General features: G+C 39.1%; 1 protein-coding gene across 2 annotated transcripts in view; it reads left to right on the forward strand.

Moving 5' to 3' along the window:
- The window catches only part of SETD2 (SET domain containing 2, histone lysine methyltransferase), a 109,488-nt gene that overhangs the window by 85,818 nt on the left and 3,710 nt on the right, over positions 1-19,960 (forward strand). For both annotated transcript variants that reach the window (XR_004352066.1, XM_032647549.1), the window contains 3 exons: positions 8,383-8,517; positions 10,703-10,842; positions 14,402-14,513. Coding sequence is in view for 1 of the 2 variants with exons in the window: in XM_032647549.1 (XP_032503440.1) it covers positions 8,383-8,517; positions 10,703-10,842; positions 14,402-14,513 (387 nt within the window). In the remaining variant the exon portion in view is untranslated. The remainder of the gene's footprint in view (positions 1-8,382; positions 8,518-10,702; positions 10,843-14,401; positions 14,514-19,960) is intronic.

Here is a 19,960-nt window from a genome sequence, read left to right on the forward strand (position 1 = left end):
TACTTTCAAGCTCACTCACATGGTTGTTAGCTGTCCTTGGTTCCTTACCACTCTCAATAGCGCTGCTTACAACATGCCAGCTTGGCTTCCCCAAAAGCAAGTGATCAGCGAGAGAGAGAGAGAGAGAATAACTTTTGAGGTGTATTTTTGTGGTTTTAAATCAAATTTCTTTTCTTTTTTATAAAACCAATACATTAAAAAAAAAAAAAACTCTTTAAGGCATCGTCTTCACCACATTCCTATGTCTCTCCCTTCATTCCTCGTCACCCCTTAAAGGTGAATTATTGTGGATGGCAGAGACTCCCAGAGATGTTTCCTATACACATTACTTAGTATTGAGGTAACAGAAGTGATTTTTACTTCTGTTTGTATTTTTGTTATGAAGCTGTATCAAAATTTTGTCCAAAAGGCCGTGACAAAGTGTCCTCTTTAATTCTGAAAACCTTAACTGTATTAACTGCCTTCATTTTTTTTTAGATTTTATTTATTTATTTTTGGCTGTGTTGGGTCTTCATTTCTGTGCCTGGGTTTTCTCTGCTTGCGGTGAGCGGGGGCCACTCACTGTCGTGGCCTCTCTTCTTGTGGAGCACAGGCTCCAGACGCGCAGGCTCAGTAGTTGTGGCTCACGGGCCTAGTTGCTCTGCGGCATGTGGGATCTTCCCAGACCAGGGCTTGAACCCATGTCCCCTGCATTGGCAGGCAGATTCCCAACCACTGCGCTACCAGGGAAGCCCCTCCCTTCATTTTTTATGATCTCTTTACATGTTTATATATTTGATGAATTTGTAATTTTGAAGACTTGGAAGATTTTTTATCCCATGTTTTTCTGTGTAACATGATTCTTAACCATTTTTCCAAATTACTCTGTATTTTTGTGTGTGTATATATATATATATACATATATATATATATGCATACATACACTTTTTTTTTTTTTTTTTTTGGCGGTACGTGGGCCTCTCACTGTCGTGGCCTCCCCCGTTGTGGAGCACAGGCTCCGAGCACACAGGCTCAGTGGCCATGGCTCACGGGCCTAGCCACTCCACGGCATGTGGGATCTTCCTGGACCAGGGCACGAACCCGTGTCCCCTGCATCGGCAGGTGGACCCTCAACCACTGCGCCACCAGGGAAGCCCCACATACACATTTTAACGTCTGTATAATACCACATTTGCTTATAAGGTCGCTGTTTATCCATTTTCCTGGGGTAGTTGTTTAAATTGAAAGTTCTTTTTCATAATTATAAATAGTACTGCACTGAACATTCTTATACTTAGTTTTTTTTGTGTGTGTTTTTCCTTTCATGTTTGGCTTAAAATTAATGTTATAGGGCTAAATACAGCAGGCAAGAAAGTGGGCATTATTGGTTATTGACTATCAATTTCTTAGCTTTTTATTGTTGGTGGTGGTGGTGTTTGTTATGCATAATTCTGCCTCCTACAGAATTAAAGACTCTTTAGAGAGCTCAGTGATCTTATGGTTGTTCTTCTAAAATAGAATTTATTTTTCCATCCCAGTGAGCAAAAGATTTCTCTAGGGTTTAGTCATAGCCTTAAGACTCAAGTATTACAATTTTTTTTTTTTTTTTTTTTTGTACACGGACCTCTCACTGTTGTGGCCTCTCCCGTTGCGGAGCACAGGCTCTGGATGCGCAGGCTCAGCGGCCATGGCTCACTGGCCCAGCCGCTCCGCGGCATGTGGGATCCTCCAGGACCGGGGCACGAACCCATGTCCCCTGCATCAGCAGGCGGACTCTCAACCACTGTGCCACCAGGGAAGCCCAAGTATTACAATTTTATTTCCAGTTTTCAGTCTGTTCCTACCAAGGAGTCATTTATTGACTCCCTAGTCTGCTTTTTGTGTGCTATAGTAGTTGATACATGGACTAAGATGGTTCAGACTGTGCTTCCCTTTATGAGATTAGTCGATCAGAGATGATGTTCAACTCTGGGTAATGAGAAGCATAGAGCATGTTGTTAGCGTGTGTATTTTAAGTCCTAGTCTGTCACTTACTGTGTGTCCTGGAGACAGGCACTTAGATTCTTCAGTTTTAGTTTTCTCATTTATTAAATGAGCAGAATGCCTCAGAGTGGTTGAGGTTTGTATGAGATAATGGATGTTAGTAATGATAAATTTAAAGCACCATATACCTTGAAGGTTTAATTATAGTTCTTACTTAGTTACCTTAATACTGAGAGTATTGACATTAGTGGGCTGTGAATTACAGCTGATCAAGGTCATCTATCTGGTGTCTGGCTCATAATATCTGGTCTATGTTGAGGCCTGTGTTGTTCAAATCAAATATCAACCATACCAACATGAGCTGAGGTATAATTATAGGTATAAGCTATAATAAGGTATAATAACCTTGACAATGAAGTAGCATGTGATATGGTATAATAAAAATTTGTATGTGTACATATGCAGTATCTTTGAAATTTGGAGCAGTTGTGTTATCAGAAGGTGACTTTAATTTTTTGCCACAGCTGCTTATTAGACATACAAGCTCCGTTTTAACTGAGGCCATGTGCTTTATAGTGGTCTTGTGACATTAGAGTGACCTATTCTTAAAAAGTTACACTAAATTACATCTCAAAAAATTGAGTGCTTAGACTATAAATTGTTCACATAAGTGAAGTGACTCAGATATAAAGTAATAGCTGTTTTTTTCCCTTTAGAAGTGGGAGCAGAACAATTATGTTTTCCCCTCTATAACATATTGGACCCTCTCTTAAAATTCCCATTAGAAGTCACATTTTAAAGATATTTCTAGACTGGATTTGTGTTTTGTATAATTTCAAGTCCCTTGTAGGTAGAGCCAATCTCCAACAGACTTTCTTCCAGTAAATGGATAAATTTTGCAGGCACATGCTATTTGGATATATCTCACAAATGTGTACATCTTTTGTATTATTTCAGTGGGACTGCAAACCAGTTTCCCCTTTTTATTGCTGTTAATTGTTTCGGCTTTGGCGTATGATTGTCAGCTAGTTTGGGTAGGCACTACAGAACCCTAGAAAATGTTTATTTTCCCTTTACTGTTTGACAGTTTGAGTTTCAAACACTATATCTGCAAATGAATGTTGCAATTTTGGGTGTTTTTGTTTGTTTAGAAAATGTTTCTTGTGGGTTTTTTTTTTTTTTTGCGGTGATATTGTTAAGATGTTTTTGGCATTGCATTTCCTTTGGGAATTATTTTCAGTATGTGTAACATTCTCTCCTGTTGATAAATTGTTACCCTTTAAATATATCTTTGCACTTTAGAAACAGATAAAATTTGTCTGGAGCCATATCTAGTAAATACAGGGAATGATCAAGCTGGGTAATGCCATTTCAGTTTGGAAGTTATCTCACAACCAGCATTTGTAGCCAGACTTTTCATACTAAAGAAACCACAGCTTTATTACACATTAATTGAATCTTTTAGAGTGTCTCCATGATAAGCCTTACACAACTGTGATCTTGTCAGATAAATTCTTCATGAACCTAGTTTCACTGAGGGTCAAAGAAATTTTACCCTCCAAAATATTAGCATTTTTCTATTGTAGATTTGGGTGTTTAACCTCTTGATCACTCTGAAGATAACATGTTTCATCCTGTTGACAGTTCTCAAAATTAGTATCTTGATCTATCTTTAAAATTTTTTTTTTCAAAATCAGGATATGAAATGTTTGTCATTCAAAATGTGTGATATAATTGTGAAGCCTTTCCTTTTCCAAATGAGTTAAGGTGACAGTACAGGCACACCTCATTTTATTGTGCTTTGCAGATACTGCATTTTTTACACATTGAAGGTTTGTGGCAACCCTGTGTCAAATTAAGTCTGTTGGTGCCATTTTTCCAATAGCATTGGCTTACTTCGTGTCTCTGTGTCACAAATTGATAATTTTTGCACTATTTCAGACTTTTTCATTATTATTATGGTGAGCTGTGATCAGTGATCTTTGACATTACTATTGTAATTGTTTTGGGGTGTCATGAACTGAGCCCATATAAGCCAGCGAGCTTCATCAGTAAGTGTTGTGTTCTTCCTGCTCCACCGACTGGCCATTTTCCAATCTCTCTTCCTCTCCTTGGGCCTCCCTACTCCCTGAGACAAAATAATATTAAAATTAGGCCAATTAATAACCCTACGATGGCCTCTAAATATCAAGTGAAAGGAAGAGTCATACATCTCTCACTTTAAATCAAAACCTAGAAATGATGACGTTTAGTGAGGAAAGCAAGTTGAAAGCTGAGATAGGCCAAAAGCTAGGCCTCTTGTGCCAGTTAGCCAAATTGTGAATGCAAAGGAAAAGTTCTTGAAGGAAATTGATAAGAAAGCAAAATAGTCTTATCAGCCTTATTGCTGATATATATGAAGAAAGTTTTAGTGGTCTGGATAGAAGATCATACCAGCCACAACATTCCCTTAAGCCAAAGCCTAATCCAGAACCAGGTCCCTAACTCTCTTCAGTTCTATGAAGGCTGAGATGGGGGAGAAAGCTGCAGAAGAAAAGTTTGAAGCTTAGCAGAGGTTGGTTCATGAGGTTGGAGGAAAGAAGCCATCTCTGCAACATTAAAGTGCAAGGTGAAGCAGCAAGTGCTCATGTAGAAACTGCAGCAAGTTATCCAGAAGATATAGTTGATTCCAACTCTAATTGGTAACTTGGAGGGGTTGAAGACTTCAGTGGTGGAAGTAATTGCAGATGTGGTAGAAATAGCAAGTGAACTAAAATTAGAAGCAGAGCCTGAAGATGTGACTGAGCTGCTACAGTCTCATGATAAAACTTGAATGGATGAGGAGTTACTTCTTATGGATGAGCAAAAAAGAAAGTAGTTTCTTGAGATGGAATCTACTCCTGGTAAAGAGGCTGTGAAGATTGTTGAAATGATATCAGAGGATTTAGAATATTACATATATTTAGTTGATAAAGCAGAGGCAAGTTTAAGAAGACTGACTCCAATTTTGAAAGCAGTTCTACTGTGGGTAAAATGCTATCAAATAGCATCACGTACTCTAGAGAAATGGTGAAAGGAAGAGTCAGTCAATGTGGCAAAAGCTTCATTGTCTTATTTTAAGAAATTGCCACAGCCACCCAGTCAGCAGCCATCAACATCGAGGCCAGACCCTCCACCAGCAGACAGATCATGACTCTCTGAAGGCTCAGAGGATGGTCAGCATTTTTAAGCAGTAAAGCATTTTTAAATTAAGGTATGTACATTGTTTTTTAGACCTAATGTTACTGTACACTTAATGGAGTACAGTATCGTGAAGCATAACTTTTATATGTGCTGGGAAACCAAAATATTCATGTGATTCACTTTTTATTGCAATATTCACTTTATTGCATGTTCTGAAACTGAACCCACAATATCTCTGAGGTACACCTGTAGTAGGAAATGAGGTCAAGGCCTTGGAGAGGAACAAGATGGTCAGGGCTTTGTGAGGATTTGGGCTGTTAGTCTGAATAATGTGAAAATCCACTGGAGCAGTTACAGCGGACTGGCGTGATTTGACGTATTTTAAGAGACTCGCTCTGGTTACTCTGGGTGAAGAGATTGTGCGAGTCAAGGGCAGAAGTAGGGAGATCAGTTAAAAGACTGTTGAGTAATCTAGGCAAGAGAATATGGCCACTTATACTGGAATAGTAGAAGGAGAGATGTAAGAAATGATCAGATTTTATTTTATATATATATATACACACACACATACACACACATATGTATAAACTCATACATACAGATAGACGTGCACATGTACATACATATATAAAAAATGCAGAGCCAACGGAATTTGCCGATAGATTAGATTAGGAGAGTGGGTCAGGAAGAAATTAAATTTGGGATTCGTTACAGTATCTGGTGTTTGGCTTAGTGGGTTGGGAAAATTCCAGTTTATCCATCTGTCCTCTTCAGCCTCCCAGAAACTGTTTCTACTCAGAATCAGGGTTACCAGCACATACGTGTTAACCTCCTACATGCACAGTAACTTGGCTCTTGAGGATGCTTCCTTCTGGGCGTCGGCCCTTAGAAACTTCCTTAGAAACTTAACTTTCCAGATAGATTGGTGATCATAGAATAGAGCCCAGTTAGATATGTTTTGTTTTATGGTTTATTTTATCAAAGTTAAAGAAGAACTTTAAGAATTATTTATATTTTATCTTTAGAGTATGCTTTTTAATTTTTTTAAGCAGTATTTGGTCATCTTTGTTGCTAATACTTCTTTGGTACTGACTTCTGATTCAGTATTGTCTGGTTATATGTCAGTGTTGAAAAGTGTTTTGGATTTAATCAAATTTCAGGCTTTGGGACAGGAGTTAGGTGAGGAGATAAATTTCTACAAAATTTTTGATGTTGCACATATTTCCCATCTTGTATCCAAATACCTAGAGATGAAAATATTTCTGAGGTATACATTTTTCTCTCAGCTTTGTGATACTATTCTGACAATTCTGCTTTGACAATTAGCATTGAATCTGGTTTATGATAATGTGTAGATTAAGCTGTTTGCAATACTGAATCAAGTATTGTATTCTTCCTCTTTCTGTGTCTTCTCAGTAATTATTCATCCAGAAATCTGCCGGGCAGCTACATTTACCTATTCAGACTCCTTGGGTCTTTACTGGTATCATTTGGAATAATTATATTTTGATTATATTTTGTATTTTGAGTACTTATCAATTAATACTTCTGAATCATTTCACCTGATAGAATCTCAGTTTATAGGGTCAAAATCTGTCCTTAAAACAACCTAAGCGCCCATCATCGGATGAATGGATAAAGAAGATGTGGCACATATACACAATGGAATATTACTCAGCCTTAAAAAGAAATGAAATTGAGCTATTTGTAATGAGATGGATAGACCTAGAATCTGTCATACAGAGTGAAGTAAGTCAGAAAGAAAAAGACAAATACCGTATGCTAACACATATATATGGAATTTAAGGGAAAAAAAATGTCATGAAGAACCTAGGGGTAAGATAGGAATAAAGACGCAGACCTACTGGAGAACGGACTTAAGGATATGGGGAGGGGGAAGGGTGAGTTTTGACAGGGCGAGAGAGAGTCATGGACATATACACACTAACAAACGTAGTAAGGTAGATAGCTGGGGGGAAGCAGCCGCAAGGCACAGGGATATTAGCTCGGTGCTTTGTGACAGCCTGGAAGGGTGGGATGGGGAGAGTGGGAGGGAGGGAGGCGCAAGAGGGAAGACATATGGGAACATATGTATATGTATAGCTGATTCACTTTGTTGTAAATCAGAAACTAACACACCATTGTAAAGCAATTATACCCCAATAAAGATGTTTAAAAAAAAAAAAAAAAAATCTGTCCTTAAATACGTATCTGTTCAGCTCCTTGGTAGTCATCACCTTTTAACAAAACAAGGTTGTTTTCAGGGCTTCTTGCCACTTCTTTAAACAGTTTTTCTATCGTAATTTCAGAGTAGGTTTAAGTCCTAGCTAGCCATGGTACTTATTTGTTATATAACTCCAGGTGTAGGAGATACACCCACCTCTGATGGTGGTCAGGATTGAGTGAGATAATATATGCAAAAGGGCTTTTCTGCTTGATAAAGCACTATATATATAAATCAGTGTGTCATAAGGATTTTAGATATATTGAATTTCGCTGTCTTTCTTATAGAAGCCTACAAAAAGCTAGAAGACTAGTTTAAAATTTGATCACCTTCAGCTTCCTCTACTGTGGATCACTCTTTTTTACCTTTTCCAGTCAAAACAAGCTGTTAGGGCTTCCCTGGTGGTGCAGTGGTTGGGAGTCCACCTGCCGATGCAGGGGACATGGGTTCGTGCCTTGGTCCGGGCGGATCCCACATGCCGCGGAGCGGCTGGGCCCGTGAGCCATGGCCGCTGAGCCTGCGCATCCGGAGCCTGTGCTCCGCAACGAGAGAGGCCACAGCAGTGAGAGGCCTGCATACTGCAAAGAAACAAAACAAAACAAAACAAGCTGTTAGTTATTAGGAGTTGGTAGTTAAAACGCTCTTTGTAAAGAGCATTGTGTGGAGCTCTTTCTCAGGTATCCTAGGAGTAGCCCTTCAGTTATTACTCAAGTCTCATTGAAGCCAAACAATTAGACAGGTTTCATGAGTACTCCACCCCACCCCCATCCCCGCCTCCACCTCAAAAAAGTTTTCTAACTTTTTATGATAAAGTAAAATCAAAGTAAGTAAATGACTGGGGAATTATTCAAAAAAGAAAAAAAGAGTTTGAAGTAAAAGATTGTTTTACACATTTGTAGTAAAATATTCACATTTAAAGTTAAAAAAAATTAATGGGTGTATCTTCCAATAAGATTTGTCAACTTGGAAGTCAGATACTGCTTATTAAGAGCTAGAAAACTATAAATTGTGAATTTCTTCATTTTATCTTTTAGAGTTATGCCCAGCCAAGTCTTCAGTACATCCAGGGACAACAGATTTTCACAGCTCACCCACAAGGAGTGGTGGTACAGCCAGCCACAGCCGTGACTACAATAGTTGCACCAGGGCAGCCTCAGCCCTTACAGCCAGTAAGAAATATTTTGGTTGCTAAAACTCTCCTTGGCTACCTACCTTATCTTTAGAAAGATTACTTTTTGTTTGGTTTAGTTAGGGGGTTTTTTACTCCTTTTTTGTTTGTTTGTTTTTTATAAAAATTTTTGTAGTCTCCAATTTCACTCAAGTGTCTATGGACTCTGAGGGAACACTACACGACAGTTCTGTCAATTAAAAAAAATTCTGTGGAACTTACAGCTATGTTAATTTATATGTACTTTGCCCTTAGGATCCTTTTTATTTGTAATTTAAACTGACTGATCTTGTATTCTTACACTTTGCTATGAATTTCTGAAGTAATAGTTTTCTAGACTAGCTCCATCATTATTTATGGAGAACTAGACTATGATATTGTACTGAGGGCTAGAGATATAAAATTGAATGATATAGTTCACTTTACATGTTGTACAATATATATTGAAAGAAGTTTTTGGTATTCTGCAACCTGTGTAGAAGGATATGATGAAATCTTGATGAAATGCTGTTTTTAGATGAAATAGGAAATAGGAGCTGGCACTAGAAGCAGTTGAGAAACTAACATGAACAAATTAGCAGGTTAGAATACTGACATTTCCAGAGAAGGCTCTTGTTGCATTCTGGTGGCTTTCGATAAGTAGGGCAGTTGGTGGAGATGGAGTAAAAAGACTACATGTGAAACACTTAGAAATAAGACAGTGTGTATGGCAGGTATTTGAGGGCTTGCTGTGAATTGGGTCCTTCTAGGCATTTTGAAAACAAACGTAAGATTCCATTCCTGTGCTTAAAAGCTGACATTCCAGTAAGAGAGATGAGGATCACAATGAATAATACTAAAAGTAGCGTTTAGTGTCATGAAATATGCAGGTAGAAATTGAGGAGGGGAAAAAAATTATTCTCAAATTGGAGAAGGATTGGTAATCTAATAGATATTGAATAATTTGGAATATTCTTAAGTGACACAAAAGCTTAGGGGAAAGAGATCACCTTATAGGCTAGATAGAGGACTACAGGAATGGAGGAAGTGGAAACTTAAGTGTGGCCAACAAAAAGCAGCTCTGTGAAGTAAGGCTTGGGGGGTATGCACAAAGCAGCAATGCTCGGAGACTTAGGTTTGCTTAAAAGTGGCCATGTTTTATCTGAGCCTGGGATCTTAGGTTCCTCTTTAACTGCTCAAGCAAAGGTAAAGTTGGAAGTTTTTTTCTTTATTAACTGGATTACATAGAATGAACAATTAAGAGTATATATCCTTATCGTGATTATATTATCAGTTTACTAGAGCTACTTTAACAAAATACCACAGACTACGTAGCTTAACTAACAGAAATTAATTTTCTCATAGTCTTGGAGCCTGCAGGTCTAAAATCAAGGTGTCAGCAGGTTTGCTGTCTCCTGAGGCTGCTCCTGTTTTGCAGATGGCTGCTTTCTCACTGTGCCCTCACCTGGTCTTTTCTCTGCGCACATTCCCTGATGCCTCTTCCACTTCTTATAAGGACACCAGTCCTGTTGCATTAGGGCCGCACTCTCGAGACCTCATTTAACCTTAATTACCTATTTAAAGGTGCTGTCTTCAAATACAATCGCATTGGGGGTTAGGGCTTCATATGAATTTGGGGGAAGCACAATTCAGTTTATAACAGTGATTATGAAGTTTTTATGTTTTTCAAAATGTGGCATTAAATTTTTAAAAGCTATTTATTGAGAAAATTTTTTTCAATTAAACTGAAAAACAAGCTGTTCACCCATTTCTATATTTTTTAAATATAAATATGAAGTTTCAAACATACAAAAAATATATAATGGATAAATGTTAACATTTTATCATATTTGCTTCTATCTAAAGCCCATTCAGCTAATTGGTATCTTGGAGTTGGTTATATGCCATTTAGCATTGGTTTTTTTAAGGTTGAAAAATATTGTTCTACATAATGAGCTGCTGAATATTTTTAAATATGGTGTATTGGATGGTGAACTCGAAGCCTGCTGTGAATTTTCTGATAGATCCCTAAAGCTCTTCATATACACTGTCTCTGATCATTTCCCAGATTGTACCTTTACTTTTTATCTTTTTTTAAAAGAAGAGGAAGATGTATGTTTTTACATACTGCTTAAGTAGACTATTTTTGTCCTTCTCAGCCAGATTAAAAGAAATGTCACTGATCAAGAACTTGTGTGTCTTTTTAGCCTGAAATGGTTGTGACAAATAATCTCTTGGATTTACCACCCCCATCTCCTCCCAAACCAAAAACCATTGTCTTACCTCCCAACTGGAAGACAGCCCGAGACCCAGAAGGGAAGATTTACTACTACCATGTGATCACAAGGTAAGAAGAGCTGTCTGAGCATCCCCAAATCAGCTTTCAGTTGGTCAAAGAAGCTGCCACTGTAAGGGGAGTTTTATGGTTATAGACTTGTTATTAGCTGTTAACTGTGCCTGAGGGCTGCTGGTTTTCCAGAATCCCATCATAAATGTTATGACATACTTTAGACTGGTCCTTTTTAGGTATGTTCTGGTGTTTTTAATCTGCAAGACTCTTGGAGAAAACTAAGGAATTTATTTTATTTTATTTATTTATTTGGTTGTGCCAGGTCTTAGTTGCAGCAGGCGGGCTCCTTAGTTGAGGCATGTGAACTCTTAGTTGCAGCATGTGGGATCTGGTTCCCTAATTAGGGATTGAACTGGGGCCCCCTGCGTTGGGAGCGTGGAGTCCCAACCACTGTGCCACCAGGGAAATCCCAAACCAAGGAATTTTTTTAGAAAATGGTAATGACTTCATCTAACATTGTAGATAATCAGGGGTCATGGGCAAACCTTTTCTGTAAAAGGCCAGATAATAAATATTTTAAGCTTTGCTTGCCAAACATTCTTTGTCACAACTGTTCAGTTCTTCTATTGTTGTATAAGCAGCCATAGACAATACATAAATGAATGGGTATGTCTCTGTTTCAATAAAACTTTATTTGGTTCGTGAGCCATAGTTTGATGACTCCTGCAATTTATATAAAAAACCTGATTGATCTTTTTCTTAGAATTAAGCAAATATATTTTAGGCAGATAGCTTTATGTGAATATATGTGTTTTCTGTGTGTGTATGTATGTATTCATTGGTATATAATGTGAGTTTTTGGGGTGCATATTTTGTCATCTGCTTTGTTTACCAATCTATTTATAGAACTTTCTGTACCAATTAATGAAAAACTACATTATTTTTAATACTTGCTTATTTGTTGCAGGGCTCAGCAAACTACGTCAATGGGCTACTTGTTTTGGTAAATAAAGTTTTTTTGGAACAGAGCCACACCCATTTATTTAGGAATTGTTGATGGCTACTTTCATACTCCAATGACAGTAGACTAGTTGTGACAGAGATCATTTGGTCCACAAGGTCAAGGGTATTTACTCTCTGATCCTTTATAGAAGAAGTTTGCCTAACCCCTGCTCTTCTGTATGGCTATACCAAATTTTGTTTAACCCACCCTGATTGATGGATTTTCACTATTTTATATATAACTCTAAACCTGGACATCCTTACAGACACTAATACTAATCTTACTGCCTTCTTCAGGCAGATTCTTAGAGGCAAAATATTTGATCAAAAGAGATACACATTTTAAGTTGATAAGTATTGTCAGCTTACCATTAAAAAAAAAATCGTACCAATTTAGACTCCCACAAAAGGTACACAAAAGTGCCTTTTTCTTCATGTAGGTTCTTTAACTCATGTAAAATAGTAGATGAGAAATCTTATTTTTATTTTCAGTTCTTTTATTTTTGAGATGGAACGTCTTCATTAGATTATTAGCTATTTGTATCTTTTGTGAATTGCTTGTTTGGGGCATCTACCCATTTTCTGTCAGCATTGTTAATCTGTTTATCAAGAATATTGCAGGCTTCCCTGGTGGTGCAGTGGTTGAGAGTCCGCCTGCCGATGCAGGGTTCGTGCCCTGGTCCGGGAGGATCCCACATGCTGCGGAGCGGCTGGGCCCATGAGCCATGGCCACTGAGCCTCCGCATCCGGAGCCTGTGCTCCGCATCAGGAGAGGCCACAACAGTGGGAGGCCCGCGTATCGCAAAAAAAAAGAATATTGCAAATGTTTTTGTTTGTAATGTCTTGTGACATGAAGAAGTTAAAAATTACATGCAGTCAAATATTTTCCCTTTATGTATTCTACTTAGAAAGGTCTTCATTATTCCCATAAAAACACCTTTATAAAACAAGCCCTTGGGACTCCCCTGGTGGCACAGTGGTTAAGAATCCCCCTGCCAGTGCAGGGGACACGGGTTTGATCCCTGGTCCGGGAAGATCCCACATGCCGTGTGTGTGCCACAACTACTGAGCCTGCACTCTAGAGCCCGCACGCCACAACTAATGAGCCCACACGCCACAACTACTGAGGCCTGCATGCTCTGGGACCCGTGTGCCGCAACTACTGAGCCCACATGCTACAACTGCTGAATCCCGCATGCCTAGAACCTGTGCTCCACAACAAGAGAAGCCACCACAATGAGAAGCCCGCTTGCCGCAACTAGAGAAAGCCCACGCGCAGCAGTGAAGACCCAATGCAGCAAAAAAAAACCCAAAGAAACAAGCCCTTGTTATGCTGCTAACTGAAAGTTGTGACTTTAAAAACCAGTGTCTGCGAATTCTACCAGAACTTTGTTTTTTCAATACCAAAGAAAGCTTTATAATGGACTATCACTTTTCAAAAAAAAAATTATATTTCTTATTTATGTGTGTAATTTTTCCATCTTTTTTTCAAGGTTTTCCTTAGCTAGCACCTAAGAGCACAATACCTCCTGTTTAATTCCCATAATAAAACCCACAGCTGCTTGTGGTTCTTTGATTACAATAGAAATCTTGAGCCCATTTTATAATTAGTTCTGTCGGTCAGAGATAAACCTACTTTCATAATCATCTGCAAAACTAATTTACATCAAATGCCTTTAATGTTGCTAACTAAAGATTGCTGTGGTAGGAAAGCACAAGACTGTAATGGCAGGATAGACCTGTCAGATATGTCGCTAGCTTCTTGGAGGCTTTTGACGTTTTAAGTGATTCCCCTTAGAGCATTTTCTGTGACAGCTGACTTCTGACTCCTGAATAGAATTTCCTTACTTCCACATGTTACTTCACAGATCTAGCTTTAAAAACAAAACAAAAACAAAACCATCTTTGCCTGCTAACTTTCAAAACAGCCATAAACATGCAATGAGGGAATTCCCTGGTCGGGAGCTAAGATCCCCAAGAGCTATGTGGCGTGGCCAAAAAAAAAAGCATGCAAAGAGTTAATGTGGTTGAACTCTTTTTTTGTAGCCAGCTGAAAATATTTTTAGCAGAGGACACAAGTTTTTAACCTGTACATCTTTTCCATGCTGTAAGTCATCAAGCCAGAGGAGCAAAACTACAAACAAGAAGACTCCTAAGGCAAGGAACGGTTTTCTCACATGATCAAGGATTGTGAGGAGGGTGTTGTGATTTATTTTACGTTGCTCCAGGTACATGCTAGGTACAATCATGGTTGATCACCTGCAGAGGGGTGGCATAGGCAGGCACCTACTCCATGTACTTTCCTTAGACTTTGCTGAATCCTGTTTTCAGAACATTAATAATCAGGTGAGAGACAAAGATGTTTGGTTTTACTGTTGTCTTTGATACCCAGCAAATGTTGCCACAGCATTGGCTACAGAAATACAGTGGGCTAAAAACAATGTATGTCTATGGGATAGAATCATTGCTGCTGGGAAGAATGTCTCTGTCTTATGGAGCTGACTTGTTCTGTTTCATTGCATGTTGTATATTATGTATATATGAGCAGAGATACCTATGCCAGAGTTCTCTGTTTTCTGGCCATGACAGCATGGCTGTTCTTACCTTCTTCTAGGCAGACTCAGTGGGATCCTCCTACTTGGGAAAGCCCAGGAGATGATGCCAGCCTTGAGCATGAAGCTGAGATGGACCTGGGAACCCCAACATATGATGAAAATCCCATGAAGGTGAGTGTGGCTTACAGATATGTTTCCTGATCATTTGGGATTCTTTGTCTTCTCATTTTGTAGAGTCAGTAGCCATGTTATCTTGGAATTCTATTTTTCTTATTGTTCTGGAGAATTATGCATATAAAAAATGCATATAAAAATTATGCATATAAAAAATGCTTGGGGGTGGTAGGACGTCCAAGTACCAAGAAGTACAGTATATAGAAGAAAAAATAAAAGCTCTTAATTTCTATTTAGTTGCTCTCCTTTCATCATACTTCCCTCTCCGGAGATAAATACTGTTAACTTTTTAGTGCACAGGTTCTCAACCAAGAGCAGTTTTGCTCCTCAGGAGACTTTTGATAATATTTAGAGACATTTTTGGTTGTTACAGCTGTGGAGATGCCACTAGCTTCTAGTGTGTACAGAGGCCAGACAAGTCACTAAACATCTTAGAGTGCACAGGATAATCCCCCACAACAAAGAACTGGCCCAAATGTCAGTAGTGCCAAAGTTGCAAAACCTTGCTTTGTTGTATGTTCTTCCAGACCTTTGTGGAAAACACACACAGGTGTTTTTCTTTCTTTTCATTCTAAACATACAAATAGAATCATAGTATTCTTATTCCATTATAACTTCCTTTAATATATCTTAGCTCTTTCCCTGTAGATTACAGCATTCTTCTTAATGTTATGTTTCTTTTAAATGTGTTTTTTCTGTTCAACTGCAGTCTTTCTTCGTTTGCTTTAATGTCCTGCCATTTTGGGATTGGTGGGTCTGGACAGAAGTTAAACTGGTTGCATTAAAACCTCACCAAAGGGGCTTCCCTGGTGGCACAGTGGTTGAGAGTCCGCCTGCCAATGCAGGGGACACGGGTTCGTGCCCTGGTCTGGGAAGATCCCACATGCTGCGGAGCGGCTGGGCCCGTGAGCCATGGCCGCTGAGCCTGCACGTCCGGAGCCTGTGTTCCACAACAGGAGAGGCCACAGCAGTGAGAGGCCCACGTACGGCAAAAAAAAAAAAAACCTCACCAAAAAAGTATAACTGGGCCCCCCCTTTTTTTAAGATTTGCAACTGAGATATTTTACTCTGGAAATACTATTCTAGAGTAAAGCGAAAGAGAGCTTATTCCTCGTCTCTCCTTCTAACAAGAGAGTAATCGGGATTAGAGGTCATGTGAATCAGTGTGACTCTCAATGCTTGAATTAAAAATTTTTATCCTTTTCCACTTGGAACAGGACTCACTGTCTCCAAGAATGTGGTGTCTTGAATGAAATCAAAGACAATATATCTATGCTCTAAGATTTGAATAGTATTTAATTTTGAAAATAAGAGACACTTAACTAGTTAAGTCAGTGGAAAGAGGTGGAAGAGGGAAGGAAGGAATGGGAGTGAGAAGGAAAGTAGAAACAAATCCATACCTCCTTTTATATTTTATTCACTTTGGGGGAAATGTTTTTCTCTCTTCAGCATTATATTTAGCATTCCTTTAGTCTGAACAATTTCCTTTTTTTTTTTTTTTTTTATAAATTCTATCCACTATTTAAAAAATTTATTTGGCTGCGTCAGGTCTTAGTTGCGGCATGTAGGAATCTTCCCGTTAAGGCGTGCGAGCTCTTTGTTGCAGTGCACGGGCTTCTCTCTAGTTATGGCACGTGGGCTCAGTAGTTGCGGTTTGTGGGCTTAGTTGCCCCGTGGCATGTGGGATCTTAGTTCCCTGACCAGGGATCGAACCTGTGTCTCCTTCATTGGAAGGCGGATTCTTAACCACTGGACCACCAGGGAATTCCCAGTCTGAAGAATTTCCTTTAATACTTTGAGTATTTCAGGTCTAATTGTGATAAGCTGTCTCATTTTTGTTTGTCTGAAAAGGTCCTTATATACCTCTTTTTCTTAATATATTTTATTTTCAGACAGTTTTAGGTTCCCTTTAAATTTGAGCAGAAAGTACAGAGTTTCCATACACCCCCTGTCATCACACATGCATAGCGTCCTCCACTGTCAACAGCCTGCCGGAGTATGATACATTTATTGCAATCAGTGAATCTGCATTATTATCACTCAAAGTCTGTAGTTCACATTAGTGTTCTTGGTATTGTACATTCTGTGGGTTTTGACAAATGTATAATGGCATGTATCCACCATTATCATCTACAGAATAGTTTCACTGCATTGAAAATCTCTGTGCTCCCCCTATTCATCTCATCCTCTCTCCCCGCCTCCCCCCATCCCCATCCCTATCCCTGACAATCTCTGATCTTTTTACTTTCTCCAGTTTTGCCTTTTATAGAATGTCACATATTTGGACTTGTAGCCTTTTCACATTTGCTTCATTCACCTAGCAATATACATTTAAGGTTCTTGCATGCCTTTTCATGGCTTGGTAGCTCGTTTCTTTTTAGCATTGAATAATATCCCATTGTATTAGATGTGCCACATTTTATTTATCCATTCACCAGTTGATGGACATTTGGGTTGTTTCCACTCTTTGGCTGTTATGAATAATGGTATATGAACAATTGTGAACAAATCTTTGGACATACATTTTCAGTTCTCTTGGGTAGATACCTAGGAGTGGAATTGCTGGATCAAAGTTAGACTGTCTCTGTCTAACTTTTTAAGAAACTGTCAAACTGTTTTCTAAAGTTGCTATATCATTGTACATTTCTGCTGGCAGTGTATGAAGTTTCTGTGGGAGAGTTTTTATAGAGACAGGTACCTAAGGGGAAAAAAACCCATAACTGTCATGTGCTTCCAGTAAAAAACTATCTGGATGTTCATTCACTCTCTATCTTAGCTTCTTAGGCTTTTGTCTCTGACTTGTCAGCTTTACCTTTTCTTGTATTTCTAATGAGAAAATATAAATGAAGACATCTATTTTGTTATTAACCCTTTGATAGTTTATGAAGGAACAAATGAGTTTTGATATTCCAACCAACCTTGCCATGATGCACAAGTCAAAGGCTTGAGGTATCAGTCTTTGGATTTCTTTCTAGACCGTTGTCTCTATCATTAGGACCTAGTCTGAGGTGGATAGCCAGGGACTTATTTGGATCTAACCTTCCTAACCAGTTTACTACTGTATTCACCTAGCTAGCGTCTCAGACAGGAGAAGGATGCCTATGGGTTATGTGTTTATTCCTTATGCTCCAATTTTTTTTTTTCCCATCTTTAGGGCCTTCATTTAGATTTTAAAGCCCTTGGAGATGAAGACTGTAACATTGTAAATTTTCAGTAATTCACAGGCCTTGTGTAAGGTATTACAGATAGAAAGAGAAATAAATCTGAGTACTAATCTTCATGAAGTTCAATCTAAGGAAATAACCACATCTATAAACCAAGAACACAACGGGATAATTGCTGTAGTAGAAGTATGTACAGAATGCTATGGGAGCACAGTGATTAATGGTCTAAGAAAATGCACTAGTGATATGTCACAGAAAACATGATTTTACCTATAGCTAAGGTGAGCAGAAAAGAGGATTCTGGACAAATAAAGCCATTTTTGCAAAGGTATAAAGTCAGTACAAGACAGAGCCTATATAGGGAACAATAAAAATAATTTGGTTATGGTGAGAATTTAGATACATATGGGGTAGGTAGTGAGCAAGACAAAAATATGGAAAAGTAGGTCAGATTTAAATTGTCTAAGATCTTGGTGTCCTACCAATGTGATTATTGTATGCTTAAAAGCCAGTGGATGCTTTTAAAGCAGCAAGACAGGCAATCAAATATGTGTTCCTTGAGTGAAACAGGCCCATTTGAAAAGGTGAGATTGGTAGCATTGGAGATCAGATTGAAGAGTATTTTAATAGTTTAGGCAAAGTGAGGAACTAAGAATGGAGATGTTGAAGATGCATGCAAAGGCATCTGAGAGGCATCATTTGGGGCTAAGCAAACAAGTGGATATGGAAGAGGCAAGGAATGGCCTGCTAGTTTCTTGAAAGTGTCGTAGAGATGATTTGTTCCTGTCTTCTCACTTCCTGCACCCCCTCTCCCATGCCTCATTTGACAAACTAAGGTGTGGTATATAGTACCTGATCTAGAACCAAACTGAAATTATTTTGCTCTTTTTGTTACCAAAGGTGGCGGCAACTTCAAAACAGAATATACTGAGTTTTTATTATTTTCAAGGATCTTTCTTTCTTAACCTTTTAATTGGTGTGTACAGGTTCATGTGTTGCAGAATTTAGGTTGAATCATGTGTAGTGTTTCTGATACCTCAAGTTCTTCTGGACCAGGAAAGCTCCTAGAGAGAGCTCAGGGGATTGTGTGTTTTTAAAGCCCTACAACCTCACCAAGTCAGAGATTAAATTAGAAATGCACTGGAATTATTTAGCTTTCTGAACACATACCCCGTTCAGAGGGAAGCAGAACATTCCTGTTTACACAGTGCCCTCACTGAGAGCCTGGCCTCCTCTATAGGAGCCAGAGCCTTGAGATCATTGTTATACCTTAAGGGGCTTCCTGTACTCATTGCTGCTGCTACTCATTTCTGAGATCCACAAGACAGCAGCTGAGGGTGTGTTGAAATTACCTTGGCTTATTCAGGCAATTCTTGATCCCATGCTACATGAGGTCTTATTGTGAAGCACAGCTACACTCTCTACTGCTAGAAAAAATAACCACAAAATCTCAAAGCAAAACATTTGAAAACAGAGTAATTTGCGTTTTCTTTCCTAAAACCAGAGGTAGAATCTGTATGTTCTTTCTACCCTGCCCTCCCTTTCCTGCTGCCACAGCCACAGAAAGAAAGTAGAAAAGTAGAAAATATGCAAAGCTTTTATAACAAGTCAGGGAAAGCTGATGTATAGAAGCCCAGAAGTCAGGGGAGTGCCACCTTTCTCTGGAGCCCGTCCAGAGCAGAGGGAGTTGAACAGTCCCTTCATCACCAGCACCTTCATACTGTTTCTGGAAAGAGAGGAATCAGAAGTGGGGGTAGGTTGAAAAAATTTTGTGCTCTAAGCAGCTAGCAAAAAAATGAAGTACCTGTAATGCCAACTGCTTCTACATCCATCTGAAGTGAGTTGCGTTCAAAGGGGAATGCTCATAATCTTTTCCATGGAGAAGTACATTTACTAGGAAGGGGCTTGATGACTGGTGTTGAGCAAAGGTATGGGGAGGTAGCCTTGCATGCCAGGTGCTCTGAATGCCAGGGCTGCTGGCCTCTTACCTCTCAGCAGTGCCTAATCAGGCAGGGGGCGCGGGGCAGGGGGACTGGCAGCCTCCGCCTTGCAGTGCTGGAAGGGAGCATTCCTAGGTTTGTCATCATCTTAGCATCTTGGGACAGAGTATCTTCTGTCTTAGGATCTACTCATCTGTTCACTGACTTGCATGACCCTCATCTCCTCCCCTGCAACACCTTGATACCTCTTTAGTCTTTCCATTCATGAACCGAGGATACCAACCTTTAAGGAGCCTCTCTTGCATGCTGAGACTGTCTCCTACAGTCTAGGGGACTTGGA

This window comes from Phocoena sinus, chromosome 11, assembly GCF_008692025.1.
Source record: "Phocoena sinus isolate mPhoSin1 chromosome 11, mPhoSin1.pri, whole genome shotgun sequence".
NCBI classification, from domain to species: Eukaryota; Metazoa; Chordata; class Mammalia; order Artiodactyla; family Phocoenidae; genus Phocoena; species Phocoena sinus.